The sequence below is a fragment of the Platalea leucorodia genome (assembly GCF_965183815.1).
Source record: "Platalea leucorodia genome assembly, chromosome: 25".
Taxonomy (NCBI): Eukaryota; Metazoa; Chordata; class Aves; order Pelecaniformes; family Threskiornithidae; genus Platalea; species Platalea leucorodia.
Genome location: NC_138847.1, coordinates 423,953 through 450,328, shown reverse-complemented (window position 1 = coordinate 450,328; position 26,376 = coordinate 423,953). Strand labels below are relative to the sequence as shown.

The 26,376-nt window shown below is 51.4% G+C and overlaps 1 protein-coding gene across 1 annotated transcript; it reads right to left on the bottom strand.

Annotated features, from left to right (window-relative positions):
* Positions 1-4,736: 4,736 nt before the first annotated feature.
* On the bottom strand, positions 4,737-22,268 carry LOC309600791 (olfactory receptor 14C36-like; the record flags this gene model as incomplete). Its single annotated transcript, XM_082333379.1, has 2 exons — positions 4,737-5,666; positions 21,366-22,268. 2 exons carry the CDS (start codon positions 22,266-22,268, stop codon positions 4,737-4,739), a joined length of 1,833 nt encoding a protein of 610 aa, XP_082189505.1.
* Positions 22,269-26,376: the final 4,108 nt, after the last annotated feature.

Sequence of the window (26,376 nt, the reverse complement as noted above, 5' to 3'; positions counted from 1 at the left end):
CCCAGGTGCTGCTTGGAGCTTCAGGCAGTTGAAAGCTTGCTGCTCCTGTCTCCTGACTGTCTCTGTAGCCAACGCCTTCATTGCCTTTCTCTCTGTCCTTTCCTACTAATCTCACTGCAGATTTTCCCCTCAAAAGTACAAGTGGGATTTCGTGGAGGCAACTTGGACTTCATAGACAGCTGAGGAATGTTTTTTATTCTTCACTGAACCGCTCTTCCTTTTTTTGTTTTTGTTCTTGTTAACTAAGAGAAATGCTGTGTGTCTGTGCAGCCACTTCTCCAAGGAAAGCAGAAGGAAATGGAGGCTGAGACATTCAGCTCCAGCCTGAGTGGGAAAAGCTTCGATTTTAATGTGAGTGGTGTGAGTTTCAGGTGACCGGTGAGAGAAATGGCAGGTTGGGGTGGGGTGGGTGGGATGAAGAGTGTCGCTAGGGTGTCTGACAGAAAGGGTCTTGCTTTGCCCGCATGTTCATACTTCATCATGAGACCCTCGGGATCAATATGACTTGGAGATTGTCTATATTGTTTATTCTGTAAGCAGAAAAATAATGAAAATGCACAAATCTTTTCAAAATGTTATTTGTTTTTGACATCTTCTCATTTAGACTATACTCCTGAACTCTCCCTAATGAACCACACAAGAAGGGAGGCATTAAAGAAAACCGCAGAGGGCCATGGCATGTTAGGGTACCTGCATTTCCATGAGCCCTCTGCTGCCAAGTTCCTGAACTGCAGCTACCGAAAGGAGATTGAACAAGCTGCTGAAGAAGCCTTTAAAATGGGATTCAAATCTCCAGGACTCTGAGGGTGTCAGTGGGCGCCCTGAGGGCCATCACAGCTGAAGCCATGAAGGGAAGCACGGGTGGAGGTACCCGTCCCTGGGGGCTGCCTTAAAGTGGCAAGAGGTCAGCAGCGGTTCCAGGTGACCAAGGCAATGTGCAGGTGGCTCTGCTGCCACGTCAGCCCTTGATGGGTTTCATCCAGAAGGATGGGCAAGCTCTGATCCCTGGCACCTGGGAAGGGAGATCCTTTTCCTCATGCATTGCTCAGGGCTCTTGATGGAGCAGTGTGATGTGGGGGTGTGCGATGATGAGTGCAGGACAACCCTAGGACTGCCTGGACTCTAGGGGGGATGAGGAGACAAGAAGGCCATGGGGCTGTAAGGAAATGGTGTCCCCTCGTGGCTCTTGGTGGCAGTGACAATATTGATAGCTGAGAGGAGAGAGATCTTGGTTGTGTTGGGCAAGTCCCAGCCCCACCAAGGCCCTCAGTCATCCCCAGCACGAGCTCTCCCATGCTGTCCCATGCCTGCAGCAGTTCTCCTGCAGACTTTGGCCACCCCCCAGATTCCCCACCTCACTGTGTACCTACGCTTTACAAATGTCTCTTTGTGCTCCCTGCCTTTTGCTTCTAACACAAAGCTGTGGTTTTCTGGGGATTTGCCAAAGCTGTGAATCCCCAAGCAACACATCCAGCTGCTTTCAAAGCTAATGCTCCTCAGTCACCTAAGATATCCCAGCACTGTATTTACTTATCACAGAATCATAGAAAGAATCATGGAATCACAGAATGGTTTGGGTTGGAAGGGATTGTTAAAGGTCATCTAATCCAACCCCCCATGCAGTGAGCAGGGCCATCTTCAACTAGATCAGGTTGCTCAGAGCCCCGTCCAACCTGACCTTGAATGGTTCCAGGGATGGGGCATCTACCACCTCTCTGGGCAACCTGTGCCAGTGTTTCACTGCCCTCATAATAAAAAAGTTCTTCCTTATATCTAGTCTCAATCTCCCCTCCTTTAGTTTGAAACCATTGCCCCTTGTCCTGTCACTACAGGCCCTACTAAAAAGTCTGTCCCCATCTTGCTTCTAAGCCCCCTTTAATTACTGAAAGGCACCAAGAAGGCCTTCCCAGAGCCTTCTCTTCTCCAGGCTGAACAACCCCAACTCTCTCAGCCTTTCCTCATAGCAGAGGTGTTCCATCCCTCTGATCATTTTTGTGGCCCTCCGTAGACCCAGTCCAACAGGTCCATATCTTTCCTGTACTGAGCGCTCCAGAGAAAAATTAGAAAAAGTATATTTTTTTTCACTAATTTTCCAAGAGAAAAAATTTCTTGGGGGATATTACGAATGTGCATAAATATATGATGGGAAGGAATGAAGACAAGGGAGCCAAACTCTTCTCAGTAGTTCCCACTGACAAGACAAGCGGTGATGGACACAGATAAAAACACATGACATTCCATCCGAACGCAAGAAAACACTTTTTCACGGTGAGGGTGGTCAAACACTGGAACAGGTTGCCCAGAGAGGCTGAGGAGCCTCCATCCATGGAGGTATTCCAGACCCACCTAGACAAGGTCCTGAGCAACCTGCTCTAGCTGACCGTGTCTCAGCTGGGGAGTTGCACTTGATGAACTCGAGAGGTCCCTTCCAATCTCAACATCTCTGTCATTCTGTGAGTGTGCAAGAGAAAAGTAAGATGGAAAGAAATGAACAACACATAGCCCTGACGGCAAACACAGTGGGATCCTGTGGAGAGGACCCACACTGGAGCAGGGGAGGAGTGTGAGGAGGAAGGAGTGGCAGAGATGTTCTGTGCTGACCGTAAGCCCCACTCACCATCCCCCCAGCTCCTCTTGGGGTTGGGGTGGGTAGAAGAATTGGGAGCAATGGAGTAATTTGAGCCTGGGAAGAAGGAGTGGGGTGGGGAAATGGTCTTGAATATTTTTGCTATGCTTTCTCTCTGTCCAAATCTCTTTTAATTGGCAATAAATTCAATTGATGTTCCCCAAGTCAACTCTTCTTTGCCCACGACAGTAATGAGTAAGTGATCTCCCTGTCTTTATCTTGACGCATGAGCTAGTCCACCTTATCTTCTGCCTTTGTCCTTTTGAGCTGGGGGTGTGAGTGAGCAGCTGGGTGGGTGTCTGGCTGCTGGCCAAGGCTAACCCACTACAGGACCACCACAGCAGGACTGCTGTGTCCAGCCTGGGGCTCGGCAGCACAAGGAAGATCCTGACAGACTGAAGCAAGTCCTGCAGAGGCCGGAAGGATGGCTGGGGCCTGGAGCACATAATGGACAAGGAGAGGCTGAGAGAGCTGGGTTTATCAGAAATCCCTCAGAGCCAAACACCAGAGCCAGGACCCAGGCCAGCTGGGGAGATCTCAGTCAATGGAGATTTTCAAAATTGGTTGAGACAAGCACCTGATTGAGCTGGAGGTGTCTGAGAAGAGGCTTGGCTGAGAGTCCACCTGCAGCAAGAGCTGTGGGGTTTGGTGTGTAATGAGTGTCAGGAGGAAACTCTTTTCCTTTTTATTAATAATGGCACTGGAGCTGGGTATCACTAAGCCCCACAGGAGGATGGGGGTGACCATGCAGCAAAGGTCCCTCCTCAGAGCTGGGGTGTATGACTGGAGATGGAAATGGCCGGTGGGTGGGACTGGTCTGCGACAAATTTCCTGGGGCAGCTTCCCCAGGGTGTCCTGGAAACATGACGCAGACCAGGCCCCTCTCTTCTGCACCTTTGGTGCCTTGCTTCCTTCACCATGACACCTGGCTCCGCACTGGGAGTGCTGGCTGCCCCTACCCTGCACACTCACACACCTTAGCTCTACACTGGTGGTTTTTTCTCCCGGGCTATTTCCAGCCCAGCCCCTCCCCACCTCTCCCCACCTCCCCTGCCCACTCCCCAGCCCAGCCCAGCCCAGCAGAGCAGCCCAGCCTGGGCTGGCTCCATGGCACTGCCCAGCGCAGGCTGCTGCAGAGCTCTGGGCACTCACCCCACAGCCCCAGCCCCTCTGAAGGCCACAGCAGCTGCTGGGGGGCAGACAGCGGGGTTCAGGCTCCCCATCAGCCCCACGGCTGGTGCTGGCCACAAGGGCCTGAGGAAACAGAGGCTAGGCACTCTCTGGCTCTCCTCAATTCATCTTGTATCTGATTCCCAAGCCTGACTGAATTTGCCCCCTCTTCTGCTCCCACCAGCCCCACACCCCAGGACAGCACCAGAGTCCTGGCCCTGGGGGTCCTCAGGCAGCTCCTGCAGCTCTCCACTCTCCCTTCCCTGTGCCTGCCGAGTCCCCTCTGACTCCCATGGCACTGCAGAGTCTTTCTTCGTGGATATGTCAGTTTAGTGCTTTACTTTTGAACAGACTTCACCTTCGAGGGTGTTCCATCTTCTGCATTTCCATTCATTCCAATCCCACATCAGTTATGTGGTGAGGCCCCATGCTCTCCTGTCCCCTCCAAATTCATTTCCAGAGAGTCTGGTACATGCCATCAGTCCTCTCATACATGAAGCAAACTGAGGAAACAATGGGGAGCTCATGGACCGTCTCCACTGCCATTGGACACCAAGAAGAGAGCCTTTAAAACCAGAACACTGGGTCCAGTGGAACCCAACATTACCATGAGCTTATTCCCAAAACCACTGAGAACACAAGGAGAACAGAAACTTTAAAAGACCAATTCCTTGGTCATTTTCTTGGAAGGAACTTTGGAAGAAGAGCCCAGCCTTCAGGCACTTCACCCAGGAGGTGCCCTTTTCTTGAAGAGCTACAATTTGATGGGCCACATCTGACATAGTGTTGTGCAAGGGTCAGACACAACAGGATCAAACTTCCACAGGAGTATAAAACCAGAAAACTATCCCTAAGTAGAATTATCACAGGATAAAAAAAGGAAACTTGTGGCCTAAGGTAAACTCGGGGAAACATGCGGAGGAGGGGAGGCAGGTTATTGTCAGTGAAACAGCACCCATTGGATCAGTTTCCACAAGGCATCCTTGAGCTCCTTGTTCCTCATGCTGTAGATGAGGGGGTTCACTGCTGGAGGCACCACTGAGTACAGAACTGACACCACCAGATCCAGGGATGGGGAGGAGATGGAAGGGAGCTTCAGGTAGGCAAACATGGCAGTGCTGATAAACAGGGAGACCACGGCCAGGTGAGGGAGGCACGTGGAAAAGGCTTTGTGGCATCCCTGCTCAGAGGGGATCCTCAGCACAGCCCTGAAGATCTGCACATAGGACAGCACAATGAAAACGAAACAGCCACAGGCCACAAAGACACTGACCACAATAAGCCCAAGTTCCTTGAGATAGGAGTGTGAGCAGGAGAGCTTGAGGATCTGGGGGATTTCACAAAAGAACTGGTCCACAGCATTGTCTTGGCAGAGGGGGAGGGAAAATGTATTGGCAGTGTGAAGGAGAGAATAGAAGAATCCACTGCCCCAGGCAGCTGCTGCCATGTGGACACAAGCTCTGCTGCCCAGGAGGGTCCCATAGTGCAGGGGTTTGCAGATGGCAATATAGCGGTCATAGGCCATGACAGTGAGAAGATACAACTCAGCTGCAATAAAAAAGAGAAACAGAAAGACTTGTGCAGTGCAACCATAGTACGGAATGGCCCTGGAGTCCCAGAGGGAATTGGCCATGGCTTTGGGGAGAGTGGTGGAGATGCAGCCCAGGTCGAGGAGGGAGAGGTTGAGGAGGAAGAAGTACATGGGGGTGTGGAGGTGGTGGTCGCAGGCTATGGCGGTGATGATGAGGCCGTTGCCCAGGAGGGCAGCCAGGTAGATGGCCAGGAAGAGCCAGAAGTGCAAGAGCTGCAGCTCCCGTGTGTCTGTGAATGCCAGGAGGAGGAACTGGGTGATGGAGCTGTCATTGGACATTGTGTCCCTCTGCGCATGGGGATCTCTTCAAGGAGGTAAAGGAAAGGAGAAATTAGGGCTGACTGCTTCGAGAAATTCTACCCAAGTTATCATAGAACCCCCCCCAAACTGCCTTTCACTTTTCAGGAAGAGCTTTGGTGAGCTCTGGTTGGTGCTGGCTGAGGGTGCCCCAGGGAGAAGCAGGCTCTGCTGGGGGCTCTGCAGGACTCAGTCCTGCCCTACAGCAATAGGTAAAAAGGAACTCAGGGTGATCTCAGATTAAATCCACTCATGATATCAAAGAGCTTTTCAGCATTGTCACTCCCAATTCACCTGACTGCAGAGCAGAGCTGTGGGGATTTTTTTGTCTTCTGTTCTAGTTGCCCCAGCACAGCTGAGGAGCGGTTTGAATGCAGCAATGCCTGGCATTTCTGCTGCACTGCAAGGGAAACCTTGTGGGTGCTGAGATTGGGCACAGGGACTGTCCTTTAGTGCAGAGTGAGGACAGCCGCTCTGTCCATCAGCCCTGCTCTCAGCTGCCCTGTGCTGGCAGCTCTTCCACCTGAAGGACTATCGCACTCAGGTGTTCCCCCCAAAAGAAAGAGGCCAGTGCTGGGAGCAGGGGAATCCAGTTTCCAAGTGCAGATCTCCAAACCCCTCACCCCATCTCATGGTACCTGAGGAGGATCTCAGCTCTGCCCTCCCAACCAGGGACACAGAGGGCTGATTACAGTTGCCTGCATGCAGCCACCCAGCAGCATCTCAATGGCCTTAGCACCGAGGTGTCTTCTCCAGGGGGCTCCTGCAAAACACAGAGATGCCCTGGGAGAGCTGAGCCCTATGGGAGGGCAGCCTGCAGCCCAGCAGGACCTCCCAAGGACAGAGTCAACTGTCCTGAATTTGTTACGTCCTGAAGGGAGGATGAGATCAGTGCCAGCCGCACACACTGCAGTACCCAGAGCCCCACAGGTGAACAGGGTGTGAGCTGGATGCTTTTTCCCCAAGGCCATATGTGCATGACAGTACACGCAGTGTTGGTGTCTGAGCTGCACATGAATCCTCACCCCCCACACCAGTGAGTGTAACAGTGAGAACAAGGGCGTTAGGGAGAAGAGGAGAACATGCCGAAGGAGCCCTGCCAAGGGAGGCAAGAGAGGGACACTCTGTCACACACTTGAGTTTTTCTCCTCTTTGATGGTCAGGCTGCTGGGTAGGGCAACTCATGGCCAAGTCTGCATGCCATTAAGGGCAGAGGCTCTGCTGTGTGAGTGAGGAGACCAGGGGGTTGCTCCAGGGAAAGCACCTGCACTGCAGGGGATGGCAGGGAGATGTCTGATTCCCCACTCCCACAGCATGTCTGGGAGCAGGTCTCTCTTCCTTCCTGCCCATGTCTCTGCTGCCTGGAGCTCTTCTTGGCCACGACCCCTTTCTCTGTCCCCACATCTCCTCCCTCTCCATGCTCACAGACTCCATCCCACCTGCTGTGTGCTCAGCTCTGCCCTGCAGGCACCTCCCGGCAGCAGGGCACTGAGGAGAAAACCCAGAGCACAGACTCCTTCCCCTTCAGTTCATCTCCTACTTTGACATCCATCTTTAAAATGACCCTCTGCAAATGTCCTCTGGGTGATGTACAAGTCTGAACAGCCCTGACCCATGCTGCAGCGTTTCAACAGCAGAAGGACCCTGCCTTGCTGGGGGTCACTCTTTCCACCCACAGCTTCTCCCTGCAGAACCATGGGGAGCTCCTTGCTCTGGCTGAGTGCTGACCCTGGCAGGCGGCAGAGTCCCTGCCCCAGGACACAGTGCCATGGGATGCAGGGACCCTGCTCAGGAGGACAGCCCTGGGCACCCCAGATGCACACCTGGAATAATATCCCTGCTGCCGGGAGAGGGCAGCCGTCATGTCCTGTCTGAGCAACCCTGACCCATGCAGCACCCTGCCCTGCCCTGCTGGGCCTTCTCCTGCCACCCACAGCTTCCCACAGTCCCAGGGGGAGCACCCCAGGCAGGCTGGACACTGACCCTGGCAGGCAGCAGAGTCCCTGCCCCGGCACACAGCCCCCTGGGGCACAAGGGACACTGCCCAGAACAGCCCTGGACACCCCTGCCTGCAGGACTGGCTTCACACCCCTGCAGCCATCTCCAGGAGAGTCGAGATGCCCTGTCCCTCTGATGGTGCAGCAGGAAAGCTCTGCTCCGGAGCATGTCCTCCTCCTTCACACCAGAAAAACTAGGAGAGCCGTCCTGACAGGTCCGATCCACTGTGGCATGTGCCAGGTCTCGAAGACACTTCCAGGAACCCGTCTGTATTGCCCTGCAGCCAGGGACTTACCGTGTCAAGGGCTGTGAGGATCTCTCCCACAGTGGGCTCTCACCTGTCCTCCCATGCCAGATTGCCTTTAACATCTCTGTTACTTATCTCCTCACCCCTTGGTGCCTGCAGGCAGTGCCCTCAGCCCTGCCGTACTTTGCAGAGGAGCTGCTCCTGGGCAGAGCTGTCTCTCAGCAGCACTGCCTGGTTGCCATGATCTCCCTCCATCCCAGGAGTCCAGCCCAGCTCAGCAGCAGAGGACCAGCCCAAAGTAGTGCTTTCTCTTTCCCCTCTGGGCTCCCTCCACGTGTCCCTGGGGCCCCAGGGGAACCTGCTGTGAAAGAGACTGAAGTAAATAACTTGTGGTCCCTCTCTCACCTCTGGAGAGATACTTCTTTCCAGCAACTTCTCCTACCAGAGAGAGAGAGTTAGGCTTGAGAATCACCTTTCCTTACTTCTGGTATGGGACAGGAAACCTGGACAGTGAGAGAGCTCCTTTACCCCTGCTGAGGGAAGGGATTCAGCTGAGTCAATTGAGGCTGCTCATCCTTTGTTTGTAGTCCTGGGGCTGGAAGGGCACTCAGCTCTCTCCTATGGCTGCACAAACCCACAGGAGGTGGGATTCCTCTTGCATCCATTCAGGTGGACACAAAATAGGAACCTGGTGCCTGGGAGCTTCTTGTCTCAGCTCCCATGGTAATTGCTGGGGATGGAGGCAAGGAGTGTGCTGTTCAGACTCAAACACCTGGTGACATCTGAGGTGTCAGAGGTGGTCCAAGATATGTGCAGGTAACTGCAAGCTGTAATGCAGTGGTTCACAGAGAGGGCAGCATCTGGAGGCATCATGCTTGAGCTTAGAGGGGACTTCCTTTGGCCAACAGCAGATGCCCACGTTTAGGACATCTGAACTGTTCCCTACTCCTTACGTTCAGGGCAGCCTATTGAGGTAGTCAGGGGGGCAGATGTAGCCATTGCCATAGCCATCAGCCATCTTCTCCATCAGCTGCATATACTAGATCACCATGGACTGTAATGGCACAACGCCCATGGACATCCCTACGTTGCCTAACGTAATTCAGGGCAGCTACTCAACGACCAAATACAGGCCTGTAGTGCTATGCGAGATGCCAGGGCTCTCCAGCACAACTGCGTGTTTGACACCGTTTGATTCTCTTTCCCACAGCATTCTTCTGGAGAAACTGGCTGCTCATGGCTTGGACGCACTTACTCTCTGCTGGGTAAAAAACTATCTGGATGGCCAGGCCCAAAGAGTGGTGGTGAATGGAGTTCAATCCAGTTTGCGGCTGGTCACAAGTGGTGTTCCCCAGGGCTCAGCCCTGGGGCCATTTCTGTTTAATACCTTTATCAACAATCTGGATGAGGGGATCGAGTGCACCCTCAGTAAGTTGGCAGGCAACACCAAGTTGGGAAGAAGTTCTGTTCTGCTGGAGGGTAGGAAGGCCCTACAGAGGGACCTGGACAAACTGGATAGATGGGCTGAGGTCAGCTGTATGAGATTCAAAAGGCTCAGTGCTGGGTCCTGCACTTAGGTCACAACAACCCCATGCAACGCTACAGGCTGGGGGAGGAGTGGTTGGAGAGCTGCCCAGAGGAAAAGGACCTGGGGGTGTTGGTCGACAGCCAGCTAAATGTGAGCTGGCCGAGTGCCCAGGTGGCCAAAAAGGCCGATAGCATCCTGGCTTGTATCAGGAATAGCATGGCCAGCAGGACCAGGGAAGTGCTCATCCCCCTGTACTCGGCGCTGGTGAGGCTGCACCTCGAATACTGTGTTCAGTTTTGGGCACCTCACTGCAAGCAAGACATTGAGGTGCTGGGGCATGTCCAGAGTAGGGCAACAAGGCTGGTGAAGGGTCTAGAGAACAGGTCTTACGGCTGAGGGAACTGGGGTTTTTTAGCCTGGAGAAAAGGAGGCTGAGGGGAGACCTTCTCGCTCTCTACAGCTACCTGGCAGGAGGTTGTAGGAAGGTGGGGGTCAGTCTCTTCTCCCAAGTAACAAGCGATAGGACAAGAGGAAAAGGCCTCAAGGTACACCAGGGGAGGTTTAGATTGGAGCGAAGGAAAAATAAGTTCTCTGAATTGGTAGTCAGGCACTGGCACAGGCTGCCCAGGGAAGTGGTTGAGTCCCCATCCCTGGAGGTACTTAAAAGACAGGTAGACGTGGTGCTTAGGGACATGGTTTAGTGGTGGACTTGGCAGCGCTAGGTTAATGCTTGGACTCCATGATCTAAAGGGTCTTTTCCAGCTTCAACGATTCTATGACTCTTTGATAATTTGGGAAACATCTCTTCTACCGATCCGCAGAGCCACTGCAATGGCCTCCTTCCAATTTCCCTTTAAACCTTCTCTTGACTATCATGCCTACAGCAACATAAACTGTATATATGAAATGGAGGGAGCAGTGGGTTCTATCAGCCCCTGCTCTACACCCCCTGCCTGCACTGGGAATGAAGAAATGAGTTGAAAGGAGAAGTGATCTGGGGCCCAGCTTAGACAAGTGCAGGGTCATCCAGTCCACTGCGAAGTCAGGAGATCAGGAAGAATCCATGGGCAGAGGCTTGTGCTCTGCCAGACAGTGCCAGAGGATGGGGCTGGCCTGCCGACATGGAGTGCAAAGGAGGTCTTGTTTTCATGAGTGCTGTGGAGAAAGGGGAAGTAAGAGGCTATCTGTACTCAGGGAGAGGAAAGTCATCTTCAGTGTCATCAAGGAGGAGACTCCCAAAGCCCTGAAGAATGAGATTCCTCTCTCAGCTTTAGGGGAACAATTCCACCCAAAGAGAGATACCTTGTCCTATTTCAGATGCACTACGATGGGCAGAGAGGCCTTCACAATGTTGCCAGTTTTAGCACCAAACCCTCAGGACATCGGCTTCCTTCTGGAGCAGAAGGAGACAGTCAGGTGGCCCCTAGACAGCAATGAATGATCTCTGCAAATCTCCCAAAGGTCTGCAATGAAGAGGTGAGGTGTCAATTTGTCAGTCAGGGCTCCCCTTGCAAGTGCAGAAGAGGAATCGACTCCTCTCCTCTACCTTTAGAAAACCATTTCTGCAATAAGTTGAACTGTGTCCTGAACTTCATTGGCAAACCCCAGGAATACTAAGGAGATACTCTGACACTAAAAACCACCTATCCTTTAGGTGTCCAACATTATAAAGACAAGGCAGGTAGCATGGAAGTCACTCCACAGAAGCTGCTTTCACGGTTTACATCTCTTGGCAGCACCTTTTAAGATTTGGTGCTTCTCCCTCACAGAATACTTCACAGAATGGATCTCGACTTCTGCAGGGATTAGGTCACCGAGCTGCCAGCTATCATTGTCATTAATCTCCCCTCACCCTCTCAGAGCTGCTCTGCTGAGGAACCCTTTAGCACCCAAGGCCATGACTCCTCGGGGAACATACCGAAGGCCTTAGAAATGTTCTCCACAAAAGGGGAAGAAAAATGGGAGACTCCTTCAGTCTGGAGGAAGTGCCTCAGCACAAATGGCATTCCCAGCTGACCCACAAAGGCTTTACAGGAGCCTTGAAAGGAGCCCTGATAGACTGTTCTTTAGGGGTTGTGGGAGGAAAGGAGATGGTGCTTCACACAAAGTCTGCTGGGCTTCTCTTTCCCCCCGCTAATGCTCCCAGCACATCATAGATTCATGTCAGTGGTTTGTCACATTTCATCTTGATTTTCATTGATTTGGCTGTTTTTAATTCCTGGCCTGCCTGCCTTCTTACCTGCTACCCTCCTTTGATATTCCTCCTTTCCCTGTGATATTTCTCGGGAAGCGAGACCTGTGTCAGGATCTCTGCCCCTTCCTTTGATGTGGGCTTGTTGGCCCATCTCAGCTAAGCTGCACAGAGCCGGATGGGTCTAAGGTTTTCAGGCTTGTGTAGGTTTTGTGAGCAAAACCAGCAGGACAGGAAGGAGATGGCCCGCATAGGGGAAGGCTGTTTGGAAAGAAGCGCTGCACCAGGAATTCAAACTTTCCAAGCCCTCAGATAATAAATTCTTGACTTGGTAAGGATGAACTCCTTACCAAACCAGGCTTAATTCCACAGGAAAGAAAAGAAAAACAGAAAAAGAAACAAAACCCCAAACACCACAGGAGGGAGAAGGCTCAGTTTCTCATTAGTTTATTTGGTTTCTTTATTTGTTTGCTCTACAAGGTAATTTTTATCCCCCAACTGAATGAATTTCCCTTCTCCGCCTCCCTACCCCCCATCTTTTTAAATATTTTTATGCTCTTATCTTTTTCCTTTGTTTATTCCCCTCTTCTCTGCTGCTTTTCAAATCTTTTCTTTTCTTTTTCTCTCCGACAGCCAGAAAGGTTTATCAAAACTGTTTTTCAGCAGGAAAGTTGTCAGTGACAGAGGAGGAATCTGTTAATAAAGCTTTCTGTTCTACCTGACAAAGTTCAAGCGTGGATGGAAGGACAGTCCTGAAAATGGACTAGTTTTAAACACTGAATGTTTGTATTCTCCCTCTTTGTCTTTGGTTTTCCCTGAAAACCAAACCTTTCCCAGGGAATAAAACTTCCCTCTTCTCTCACTCGCCTTCTTACCTTTCCTTCCCACACGCCCCCTCATTTGTCACCATCTTCATGCCTCCTTCTCTCTGCTTCTGTCCTAATCAAAAGGTTAAAGGCACTTGGCTGCGCTGTTTTATCTTGCACTAGAATGCATTGTAGCTCATCCTAAAGGATACCTTTAAATAGATTAGAATAAAACCGGTTGAGAAACATCTATTTTTTCCCCACTGCCTGTAAAGGGACTGTTGGGTAGAGAGCTCAAATACAATAACTTGCATTGTGTTTATGGTGGATTCCTGCTCTAACCCCCATGCTACGTTTGCTCCTAGGGCATAAAATGGGGCCTTCTTGCTCTAGGTTGATTCTTCTCTCCTTTCTTCTGTTTTCCTTCCAGCCTTTGCGTGAATGTCTCCGTGAACGCCTTTTCTCGTCCTTCTACATTCTTTTGCTCTGTCTCATCTTCTGGTAACCTCCTCAAGCATTGTTTCCCCCACTGACCATCTGCCCTTGCTCACTGCAGCTCCGATGCAGAAATGTTGAACCACACACCTGTTACAGAGTTCCTTCTCTTGGGCTTCCCCTCCCGCCACCATCAGCAGCGCCTAATGGTAATCCGTCCTCTGGCTTCGGACCTGGTGATCTTAGTGGGAAACTTGCTGATCATTGCCCTCGTTCTGCCTGGAAGAGACCTCTGCAGGCCCATGTACTTTTTCCTCTGTAACCTCTCCTGCTTGGACATCTTCATCGCTACATCCATCATACCCAAAGCCATAGGAAACTTGCTGATGGGCAGCAAAGCCATTTCCTTTCCAGGCTGCTTAACTCAGGGCTACTTCTACTCCCTTCTGGGCTTAGTCGAGTTTGTCCTTCTGGCTCTCATGTCCTATGACCGCTATGTGGCCATATGCCACCCTCTGCAGTACCCCATGCTCATGAACGGTCAGCTTTGCCTTCAGCTCCTCTTGGGCTCGTGGGCTGCAGGCTTCCTGGCCACCATTGTCTCCACTGTCCTGGTTGCCAGGATGCCCTTCTGCAATGCCAATCATATTGACCACTTCTTCTGCGACAGCGTGCTTTTGATCAGGTTGTCCTGGGCACAAACAGAGATTGTTGAGCTGATCACCTTCATGGCCTCATCCATCATCCTGCTTGGCTCCCTGGGCATGACAGCAGTGCCCTACCTTTACATCATTAACACCATACTTAGGTTGCCGTCAGCTTCCTCACGGCACAAGGCATTCTCTACATGCTCCTCTCACTTCACCATTGCCATCTTGGGCTACGGCAGCTGCATATTTATGTATGCCCAGCCTTCAAGTCACCACATGTCCTACAACAAGGCAGTGGCCCTTCTCAACACAGTGGTAACTCCTTTGATGAGTCCCTTTCTTTTCAGCCTGAGGAACCAGATGATGAAAGATGCTCTCAAGGCACACTTGCAGAGAAGGGTGATCATCTTCAGGAAACACTTTTCCACCTGAGAAGAGTTTTTGTAAGTGGATTTTGAAAGCGGACAGGGGTGGGGAGGACAAACACATGATGATGACATATGTGCAGAAATGAGGCCTTTCTTTCTTAGCAGTGTAAAGATTCCTGAAATGAATATCACACCAGGTTCTCTCCTGCAAGCGATCATCCTAAGAAGGCCTTCCCTAGGAATGCCTTTCAAATGACCTACAAGCACTTTACAAACCCTGGTGAATACCACAATGGCATTTTCTACGTGTGGAAACCGAGACAGAAAGCAACAAGCAAAGGGCTTCATCCCTCCATAGTACAGCCAATTCTCAACAAGCTTCACCCTCCGCCAGTTCTGATGCAACTTCTTGCTTCTAAACCTGGTTTCCTGATTATTTTGGTGGCAGATCTTTGTTGAACCTCTTAGCCTTTAGGAAATGACAGAAAATAGGTGGAACACAATCAAAAGAAGAATAATGGCTTTATTTCTCTACCAAGTGGTGCTTACATCTCCATTAACCTCCTGGTTAGAACAAAAACATGCCTGAAATAAAGTCCAACTTAACTGCCTCAAATTACCTCTCTTCTGCTTTGGTATAAAATCTTGAATATTGGTCAGAAATGTAGTTTTGAGTAACAAGGCAGCTGTCTGCAGATCAGGTCTGGTGAAGTAAATGTCCAGTCCTTGATGCAATGCTCTCAGAGCCAATACTTCAGCTGATCTAGCAAATTCAGGGGAATTAACTTATTCCAACATAGCCTTTTATGACTGTAATGCCTAAAAAGATGAGTTTATTGCGTGGTCTCCTTTGACAGTGGGGAGGAAGGAGCAGTACAGAGGATGGTGTCATCTCCTCCTATAGTGGTCTATAGCACCTATGGGGAACTGTACTTAGCACAGGCTCGGCAGCTTAACTTTTCAATACCTAGTGCCAGGTGCACTGACCCACGTGCTGGGCAACGTCTGGTGATTTGCACAAGTGAGGGACTCTTGCTCAGCGGAGGCCGTCCTTTGAAGACACGAGGGTTACAACTGTACTTTAAGGTCTCTCCAAAAGTAAGCAGAAACATCACCTCTAATCACTGCCACAGTGTTGTCATTTTGTAATTTTCCTAGATTAAGGAAGCTGGATTTGTTGACTCAGTGGAAAAAAAGAAGGCTTTGGGGACACCATTGGAACAGCCTTCCCACACCTACCAGGAGGTGATCCAGAAGAGTCAGGCTCTTCCCTGTTGTGCATGATGGGATGATGAGGGCCAATGATCAAGGTTTCCCAGAGAGGAGGTGCCATCTCCATCTTTGGTGGGTTTGAAGCCCAACATGAATGAAGTCCTGTGCAACCTGGTGTGACCCCACGGGTGACCCTGCTGTCAGCAGGAGGTTGGACTGGAAACCTCCAGAGGTCACTTGCAGCCTGAACGATTCCGTGTTTCCAGCCACCATGGCTTTTCTCTTGAGGATTTGAGGGAAAGCACTCAGGTTCCCCATGACCCTGGAAGTCAGTCAGGCATAACTATGGTCAGAGCAAGTGCAGCTTTCTTGCCCCACTCCAATCAGTCTGTTGCAGGTGAAGGGCTGCTTGGCAGGTACCGCTGAACAGCCCTGACCATGTCCTTGGCTTCACCTTGTATTTTCTTTTTCCCTCTTTTGCCCCTCCCAAGTTCTTCCCTTTGATCATGCTCATGCCCTCCCATACAAATAGTCCACCTCTGGTTACCTTTTTCTCATCAGATACGGTTTGTCTTGCTTTGTACCCTCATGTGGTGTTTCTGGGATGGTCACCGCGGTAATACCTGCCTTGGCTTGCAATTTCATTTAATTAGTATGTTGTCATCAAGGCAGGCTCAGACTGGGCTGGACGAGGAGCAACCTCAAAGAAAAGGGCCTGGGCATTACAAGGGGTGCCATAGCAGCCAGTGATGGTGCTAAACGTGAACATACCCATGTGCATATTGAGCTGCACTGGGAGGAGCATGGCCATCAGACAAAGGGAGTTGTCATCCGTCTTGACTCAGCACTGGTGTGGCCACATCTGGAATAGTGTGTCCCAGTGTGGGGGTCCCCATTCTGGAGGAATGGCGAGAAGCTGAAGATGATCCAGAGGTCTGCCAAGTTGGGGTTAGGGGCCATGTGTAGAGAGACTGAGAGACCTGGGCTTCTTAGGCCTAGTGAATCAGAAGATCTGGGGAGTGTGGGATCGTGTAGGCCATGACAGCTTGAAATATGCTTTCAGAGGTGGTGGCACCTGGGAAAGACCATGAAAAAGGAAAACTAGCAAAACCTGCAGTTTGGGAGGTCCAGACTGGACATGAAGAAGAAAGCAATGTCACTCCAAGGCCAGTGCTGTGGTGCAAGAGGTCACCCAGAGGGAGTCTGGATCAGGAAATGAGTCTGTTTCAAAGAAGAGTCACCAGTGAGGACAGAGAGACATCAGTGTGGGGAGGAAGATGGTGTGTGGTGGAAGCAGGTTGGGTGTCTACAGCCTGAAGAGAAACAGGCATAGGCATGGGACAGCCTAGGACAGCCTGCAGTAGAGATGGCCAAGGGTGCTGAGAAGTCCCTGACAGAATGGAGGCCTTGGTCCCCTGGGCTATGGCTGATGCCTCTGACACCAAGGCCTGTGAGGAGACACATTGTCCTCATGCCACCGGAGCCTCCTTGCCTCCTTGCACCCTGGCAGAGAGGCCAGGCAGTGTGATACCGTTGTCCTTTACTTGGCACTGCACAGCCCACATCCCAGTGCCCCAGGAAGAGCCCTGAGCCACACGTGAGGGACACGATCAAGGGTCAGGGCTTGGGTTTTGGCTTGAGAAACACATCAAGGCTTGAGAAAGCATCAGAGCCGCTTGCACTCTGCCTTTGCCTGCCTGCCAGCACTGCCTCCAATTTTCTGCTCTAACGAGTCCATGGGGAGGCCTTGTCAGTAATGGCCCTCAGAGGGACCACTTAATGCTTCAGGGTACTTTGGGTTTTGCTTCTGACTTTGACTTCTGGAAAGGTTTGTGCAAATCTCCCCTCAGTATCTCAGGCTCAAGGACTCAGCACCAAATGCACCCTGGGGCTCATTACAATGCAGAAAGCCCTACTGTGCCTTGCTGTTCCTGCACTTTTTTTCAAGTCTTCATGTCTTGTACAGCTAATTGGAGCTGTTTCAGTGGGGTAGGCAAAGAGGAAGAGTTCAGTAAAAAAAATGAGTTTTGCTTCTTAAGGGTATTTTGTCTGATTTTTCAGTCTACTGAAGAAGCAGCATGCTCCAGTGGATATTGATCTAAGATGATTCGTCAGGAGGTCTGGAAGGGAAGGAAAAGTAGTCCCTTGAGGTCTGTCTGGACGACCTTGCTCCTCACCTCCCCAAGCCCACCAGTTCCCTCATCGGCCACCTGGGACTTGCATCCCTTTCCTCATACCAGACTTCTCTACTGAGCTCTGCAGATGGATGTTACAGCTCCTTTGCATCAGCTCCCACCTGCTTTCCTTAGAGAACTGGGCTGCACACAGCCACAGAAAGGTTTCTCTTCATTGCCAACAAACAAAAGTTAAACATGATGCCATTTAATCAGCTTGAAAACTCTCTCCTCAGCTGTCTGCTGAGTCCAAGCAGCAGCTAACGTGGTCCGCCTTTTACAAGGGATTTCTGTACAAGAACACTTTTAGACAGATAAGAAAGCAAAGATATAAACACATGATTAAGGTGTTGACTAAAGAGTTAATTAGACTCCTGAAAAATGGGGCAAGTCTCTAACTCCCTAAAGCTCAAAGCAGAAACCAGAAAGTTGAGAGGCATCTGAATGATCCAAGAGCAAGCAGAGGAGGAAACCTGAAAACAATGGGAAGGGCATACATCCAGAGAGTCTGCTGAGAAGATGTCCTTAGGCATGACCACTTACTCAGGAGAGGTGGAAACACCTGAATGATGAGGGAGATGAGATACTAGACAGAGTAGTGGTAAGACAAGTCCAGGCGAAGATCAATATTTCTTCTCCTGCCATTAGTACACTTCCAGGAAATTCCTATTCTGTCATGGTGGGAAAACATTGTTGTTTCTTGAAAGTACTCCAGTGATTCAGCTGATGCAAATGTGCTCGTATTTTTTTTTTTTTTTTAATTATAAAAAAAAAAAGAATTGTGCACCTTTCCAGGCAGACATCAGTTGTCGGACCACAAAAAGGCAGTGCCACTTTCAGGGGTCTCAGTGTAGCTGAGGTGCTGGCCTGGGATTGGCATCTATCCCAGAGGACCTGAGGGAGACCAGAGCACCTTGCAGGCTGCAGGTGGAGGCTGGGCAGGGGTTCCCAGGGCATCTCTACTGGCACCAGGTGTCTGTGTCCCTGTAGCTGAAGACATTTGTGTCCTACGTCCATTCCCAGTTCTGGAAAACACCTTCCTTTCAAAAAAAAAAGAAATCCCCTCCAAAGACACTGTCGTGATTTAACCCAGCAGGCAGCTAAACACCACACGGGTGTTGGCTCACTCCTCACCCTCCCCAGCAGGATGGGGGAGAGAATAGAGGGGAAAAAAAAAAAAAAAAAAAGTAAAATTCATGGCTTGAGATAAAGACAGTTTAATAAGACAGAAAAGGAAGAGAAAATCATCATAATAATAACAAGAATAATAGTAATGATAAAAGAATATACAAAAAAAGTGATGCATAATGCAATTGTTCACCACCCGCTGACCGATGCCCATCCAGTTCCTGAGCAATGGTTCCCTCCCTGGCCAGCTCCCCCCAGTTTATATACTGAGCATGATGTCATATGGTATGGAATATCCCTTTGACCAGTTTGGGTCAGCTGTCCTGGCTGTGTCCCCTCCCAGCTTCTCACTGGCAGAGCACGAGAAGCTAAAAAGTCCTTGACTAGTGTAAGCATTACTCAGCAACAACTAAAACATCACTGTGTTCTCAACATTATTCTCATACTAAATCCAAAACACAGCACTATACCAGATACCAGGAAAAAAAACCCAATAAAATTAACTCTATGCCAGCCAAACCAAGGACAGTATCCACCCCATATTCTATACCATATACCTCATGCCCAGGTCCCACACTTTCCAATACATTCCAATGAATCACCACCACTTTTCCTCTCTTTTGATATAAACACACAGAGATCAGTCCCTTGGTCTATGGGCCATCCCTCCAAAATGTCTGCTGAGTTCCTTTGGTCCATGACTTTGGGCTCGACCTGGCATAACAGTCCTTCAGGGCAGGAGAGATGGTGAGTGGTGTTGGATCGTTGCATGCTGAAGCCAGCTCTGGTTCCATTATCGCTGCTGGGTTAAACCACAACAGACTGAAGAAAAGCTGAGAAATGTGTTGACATCTTTCTTTGCTTTGGATCTTTCTCTTCAGTTCTTCTTGCTTCCATTTTCATTGACATTAACTGACATCTGACAGGCCTACAGGCATTAAAACAAGATCCTTTTGTGTCTTGCACAGAGCCCCATGTCCCCAGAACCTTCCCTGCCCAGGACTCCTCAGTCTTTGCACAGAGCGAGTCACACTGAGGTGTCGACCTCTCTTCACTGCTCTAGATGTTGGGTTAGATGGTCACTTACAGCGTGGGAGGATTCATGTCCCATAAACATCTGCTCTGCTCCAGTTAGAAACAGGGCCCAGCTTCATAGGTTCGTAAGAGAACTGAGGTTGAAGGGACCTCAGGAAGGCTGCAGCCCACCCTCTCAGAAGCAGGATCAGACCCAAGCCGTTCAAGGCTTGATTCAGTCTGAGTTTGAAAACCCGCAAGGACAGAGACTGCAGAACCTCTCTGGGTAACCTGTTCCAGCACTTGGCTGAGCTCATGGGGAAAAAAGGTTTCCTTATGTCCTGGCTGAACCTCTTCTCTTTCACCTTCCTCCCATTGTCTTTTGTCTTCCCACCATGCACCATGGTGAAGACCCTGGCTCTGTATTCCCCATGACCTCCTCGTAGGGACTGGCAGGCCAGGATGAGCTCCCCCTCAGCCTTCCCTTCTCAAGGCTGGACAAGCCCAGCTCCCTCAGCATCTCCTCACCGGCAAAGTGCTCCAGTCCCTGGCTGTCCTCAGGGACCTTTGCTAAAACCACTCCAGCTTGCCAGTATTGTTCCTGAATTGAGGATCTGAAATTTGGATGGAATATTCCAGAGAATCCCTTCCCTCCATCTCCTGGCCATGCTCCTGATCACACAGCCCAGGATGCTGGTGGCCTCCCTTGCTGCCAGGGCACACGACCGCCTCCTGTCCAGCTCGCTGACCACCAGGACCTTTCCCACAGGGCTGCTCCCAGCCAGGCAGCCCTCAGCCTGTGCCATTGCCAGGGTGAGTCCCCTGCAGGGGCAGAAACTGGCATTTGTCCTTGCGGGATTTCATGAGGTTCCTGCCAATACGTGCTCTCCTCCTTGAACCCCTTCATTGAGCACAGAGACCTGGGAGTAAAGACTCAGGCAAAGAAGGCCTTGAGTCCCTCAGACCCATTGGTGTCTCCTGTTCATTAGATCACTGTTGTTGTTCAGCAGCAGCCCTGCATTTGCCTTGTTCAGCCTTGGTCTCTAACACAGCAATGGACGCTCTTCTATTTGCTCTTGACTTTTCTTGCAGCCCCAAACTCCAGGAGGTCACCCCCTGGCAGCTGCTTCATGGCCCCTGTCAGTGCCTTGTTGGCACTGGGGAGCAAAGGGTGTATTCGGTGTGAGGAACAGTTTCTCTTGCATGATCTCCATGACGTCCCTTTGTGCCCAGTCCCCCTTCTGTTCCTCCTATTTCAGACAGCCTCCCCCAGGTCCTGGAACACAATCAGCCCTATCTGCACACCATGTGGGGTTTTGCAGACATCCCTGCTCCGGGGTCTGCCAGGGTCTGGACAAGGAGAGAGGTCGAGCAGGGCTGGCCATTCCCCCAGTGCAGGCCCTGAGCCCAGTAGGAGGAGGCAAAAATGGCCGTGCAGCAAAACTCAGCCATAAACCTGTGGAGATTGGAGAGTGCTGCAAGTGGACAAATAGGGAGGCTCACTCCAGTAACTGAAAGCTCCCTCCAGTCCCATTCCCTAACACATTGCCCTGAGCCCTACTGCCCTCAGCCCATGGAGAAACCAAGCACAGCAGAACAGACTCACGGGGGCAATGGTTTATCCTGTTCCTGACCTCAGCTTTGGAAGAAGAGCCCAACCTCCAGACACCAGCACTGAGGAAATCCCCTTTTATTACAGAGGTGTGACATGGGAGGCCAGCTCTACCATCGGGCCAGGCACATGTGCTTTAGGTCAGCCAGACTGGGTTCATGCCTCTGGAGAAGTGGACTGCATGCAGACATTCCTGGACAAAAAGAATTCTCACAGATAAAACGACCAAAGCACAGGAGGTTCCTCAGATACATTGGAAATCACTTGTGAGGAGACATGGGCAGCTTATTGCTGCTGAAAGACTATGGATTGAATGAGCTTCTTCAGTGCGCCTTTGAGCTCCTGGTTCCTCATGCTGTAGATGAGGGGGTTCACTGCTGGAGGTACCAGAGAATACAAAACAGCCACCACCAGATCCAAGGATGGGGAGGAGATGGAGGGGGGCTTCAGGTAGGCAAACATGGCAGTGCTGAGAAACAGGGAGACCACGGCCAGGTGAGGGAGGCACGTGGAAAAGGCTTTGTGCCTTCCTTGCTCAGAGGGGATCCTCAGCACGGCCCTGAAGATCTGCACATAGGACAGCACGATGAAAACAAAACACCCTAAGTTCACTAAGATACTAACCACAAGAAGCCCAGCCTCCCTGAGGTAGGAGTGTGTGCAGGAGAGCTTGAGGATCTGGGGGATTTCACAGAAGAACTGGTCCACAGCATTGCCCTTGCAGAGGGGTAGTGAAAATGTATTGGCCGTGTGCAGGAGAGAACTGAGAAATGCACTGCCCCAGGCAGCTGCTGCCATGTGGACACAAGCTCTGCTGCTCAAGAGGATTCCGTAGTGCAGGGGTTTGCAGATGGCAACGTAGCGGTCATAGGCCATGATAGTGAGAAGGTAACACTCTGCTACTACCAAGAAGGCAAAGAGAAAGAGCTGGTAAGCACATCTCATGTAGGAGATGTCCCTGGTGTCCCACAGGGAATTGGCCATGCCTTTGGGGACAGTGGTGGAGATGGATGCCAGGTCGAGCAGGGCGAGGTTGAGGAGGAAGAAGTACATGGGGGTGTGGAGGTGGTGGTCACAGGCTATGGCAGTGATGATGAGGCCGTTGCCCAGGAGGGCAGCCAGGTAGATGCCCAGGAAGAGCCAGAAGTGCAAGAGCTGCAGCTCCCGCCTGTCTGTGAATGCCAGGAGAAGGAAGTGGGTGACGGAGCTGCTGTTGGACATCTGCTGCCTCTGTGCACGGGGTCCTGTTCCTACAGGAAGAGTCAATGAAGCGTTAGGGGAGACTTCTCTGAGCAAAATCTAAGCCTTTCTCATACACTTTCACCCTGCTCTACCACAGCCTCCACCCCGCCTACTCATTTTCCAGGAGACCTTCCTTCAGCTCTGTGGCTTGCAGCTCTGGCTGAGCATAGTGTGGGGAGCAGGGCCTCTGCCCGCTGGCTGCTGAGGAGTCAGCCCTGCTCTGCAGCAGTGAGATCATGGGAACGGTGGGGCAGGGGCCGGTCCTGGTGTTCAACTTTGTCAGATGAAACTGCTCCTAATGCAGAAGGGCCTGTCAGCATCTTCACTCCCAGTGCTAAGGAATGGGGATAGTGGGTGGCAGTTTGAGAGTGTTTGGGGTTTTTTAATACTCCCCCCATCTCACCTGAGGAGTTTTCTTGGATGCCAGAAACGCTCAGCATTTCTGCTTCACTCAGGGAGAGCAGAGGGAGTCCTGCGAGGCAAAAGGATTGTCTGTGGCTTAGTGGAGACTGAGGGGAGCTGGTCTGTCCCTCTGACTTGTTCCCTCCAAGCTGCCTTGGGCTTGTTCTTGAGATGGGGGTGATCTCACTCTTGTGTTACCCTGAAAAAAAAAACAGACACTGCTGTGAGCAGAGGGATCCAGTGCAGACCACTAAATATCTCACCTTTTCTCAAGGTCTCAGCACCCCACTTCCACCCAAGGACACACAGGGCTCATTTGACAAACCCAAAAGAACGTTCTCTGTCATAGCATCTCTGCACTTCTCCATGGGGATTTCAGATAACACAAAGGTGCTATAGGACAGGATTGCAACCTGGAGGGAAGTTGGGAAGGAAACCTCAGGGAGATAGCCAAGTGTCCTAATGACACCATCTGATTAAGGGAAAACCAGCTTATTCTCCAGCCCCACACACTGCATTGCACACAGCCACAAAGGTTAGAGGAAAGCTGGGACACTTGTTCCCATGGACACACCTGCATGAAAGGACCCACAAAATCAGTGTGTGACTCTGCAGCTGAAACTCCACCTCCCCAGAGAGCGTGGCAGCAAGAATGAAAGAACAATAACACAGACAAGTTGAAACACAAAGAAAAACACAGTGAGGGTGTGGCTGAGAGAGGCCAGGGCAGAGGCATTGGGGCACTCAGACAGCGTTCCCCTTCCCCAGCTGTGCACGCCACTTCCCAGACACCACCATTGCCGGGCAGCTGCTCTCAGCCCCTGTGCTCTGCAGAGGGAACTGGGCCCGTGGCTGGAGAGCTGCACCACGGCTCTGCTGGAGCTCTGGCTGCAGAGGAGGTGGTTCACGCCTTGGAGCCCCCAGCCCTGAGGGCAGAGGCTTTGGTGGGTGGGAGAGGAGGCAAGGGGACTTGCTCAGAGGAAGGGGTCTGCACTGGAAGGGATCAAATGGAGTTTTCTGCGTTCTGCCTCCTACATACTTCTGGTTTTTGTTTCCTCTCATTCCCAGATCATATCCTTGCTGCCTAAAGATTCTCACCCTGGGAAGTGTTTCCCTGTCCCATGTCTTTTCCCTGTCAGTGCTCACAGACCCCATCCCAACCTCTGTGCACTCATCCTGGCCCTCCAGAAACCTGCCTGTTTGCAGGGCACTGGCTGGGTGCATGTTCCTGTTTGCAGGTGGAAAAGGGCAGGTGAGAAGAACCCTGATGGGTCCAGCAGAGGTGATGCTGGTGCTGTCCATAGGCAGAGCAGTGGCTGAAGGCATGTTACGTGGCTTCTGACAGACCTACTGATCACTCAGTATTGCAGTTCAGGAGTCTCAGTGACTTATTAAAACTTCAGAGATCCTTTTCCATTGATCTTTTTCTCTCCCCTTCCCTACCCCCCTGGAATAGGAAACTCAAAAGACACACTCAGAAAATCTCCTTATCGTTCTACTAATCCCTGCCTTGATCTTCTCCTTGAGACATCCCCTTGGAAATATTCTGGGGGTGATCTGGGCCTGTGAGCAGCCCTGACCCATGCAGCATCCTCTCAACAGCAGAAGGACCCTGCCTTGCTGGGGGTCACTCTTTCCACCCACAGCTTCTCCCTGCAGCACCGTGGTGAATTCCTCTGACAGGCTGCGTGCTGACCCTGGCAGGCGGCAGAGTCCCTGCCCCAGCACACAGCCCCTGGGGTGCAGGGACCCTGCTCGGAAGGACAGCCCTGGGCACCCCTGGCTGCACACCCACCTTCACACCCCTGCAGCCATCCCTGGGAGAAGGCAGCCATCCTGCTCTTTCCCTCTGATGGTGCAGCAGGGAGTCCCTGCTCTGGAGCACATCCTCTGCCTCTACACCAGAGAATCTCTGAGAGTGGTACTTACAAATCTTGCAGCCTGTGCGACATGCCAGCTTTAGGAGATCCCACCAGGATCTGCAGACGCAATGCCCTGCAGCCACAGACTTTCTGTCTGTGAAGATTTCTCTCCTGGTGAGCTCTCAGCGTCTTCCCACTCCCAAATGCCTTTAACCTCTCTCTGCCTTGCTCCTCTCCCCTCGGTGCCTGCAGGCAGTGTCCTCAGCCCTGCTGCGCTTTGCAGAGGAGCTGCTCCTGGGCAGAGCTGTCTCTCTGCAGGGCTGCCCACTTGCCAGCAGCTCCCTCCATCCCAGGAGCCCAGCCCAGCTCAGCAGCAGAGGCCCAGCCCAAGGCACCACTTTCTCTGCCCCTCTGGGCTCCCTCCAGGTGTCCCTGGGGCTGCAGGGGAACCTGCTGTGAAACTGGCTGAAGGCATCACTCATGTTCCCTCCCTCAGCTGAGGGGAGACAAGTATTCCTAGCACTGTCATTTCTCCTATGAGGAAAAGATTTGGGCATGAGAATCACCTTTCCTTGTCCCATCATTAGACAGGACACCTAGACAGTGACAGAAAAATTTACACTTTCTGAAAGAAGGGATTCACAGAGTCAATTGAGGCATCTCAATCAGGATCTGTAGTCCTGGTGGTGGAAAGGGACTCAGCTCCCTCCCATGCCTGCCACAAACCCAGAGGAGGTGGGATTCCTCTTGCCTCATTTCAGCTGTGCAGAACACAAGCACCTGCATGTGAGTGGCCTGTCTCAGCTCCCATGCTCATCATTGGAGAGGGATGCGAGGAGTGAGATGCAAATGTCTGGTGACATTTGAGGTGCCAGGGGTGGTCCAAGACATGGGCAGGGAACTGTAAACTGAAATGGAGCAGCTCATACAGACAGGGCAGGATCTGAGGTCATCCTCTTGGAGGCTGTTGAGAATTTCCTTTGGCCTTCTGAAAGGAGAGCTGATGCCCAAAAGAAGGGCAGTTGAACTTATTATGTTCAGGGCAGCTTACAGAGTTATTCATCTGAACAACTGGAGGGATGCGCCATAGGGAGAGCTCAATCTCCCTCTTCTCCTTCCGCTGTATTTACCAGGTCTCCGCTAACTACATTGCCAGTTGTCTCAGGTACAGCCCCACATTGCCTAACAGGATTTAGGGCAGCAACGCAATTTAATGTTCAAATCCAGGCCCCCAGAGCTACAGGAGATGCCAGGGCTTGCAGGAACAGCAGAGGACCTCCAGGAAAGCAATTCCCATTCAGGGCGGGTGTGTGACAGACAGCCCAGATGGCATTGCAGGGAGTGTGATTTGCTGCCTGTGTGCCATTGACTGATGCCACCCGTCAGAGGTATCAGCCATCAGATGCCATCAGAGAGGCAAGGTCTGCTCCTCCTCTACCCAGCAGCTGAAGGCATTGTGTGAACACAAAGCACGTCACACCCATGATGGTACAGCCAAGGAACAGACCGCTCATTTTCACAATGTGCCCGGATACACCTTGTCTTCAAGGACAGCATCCTTCAAGCACAGCAATGATCCTCACAAAAACTCAGTTGAACCTGGAAAGAGAATGCAACGGGAACCAAGATGAGCTGTTGCTACATCAGCAATGCTTAAAGAAGAAACAGAGAGAATGGGGGACCACTGCTGAATTTAGTAAGAGTAGGTGTAGATAGATTTATGTCCTCCTTGCCTGAGTTTCCACCAGCAAGGTCTCCCAGGCCTTTGAGCTTTGAGGCAGGACTCTGGAAAGGAACAGCCACTGGTAGATGGGGATCAAGCC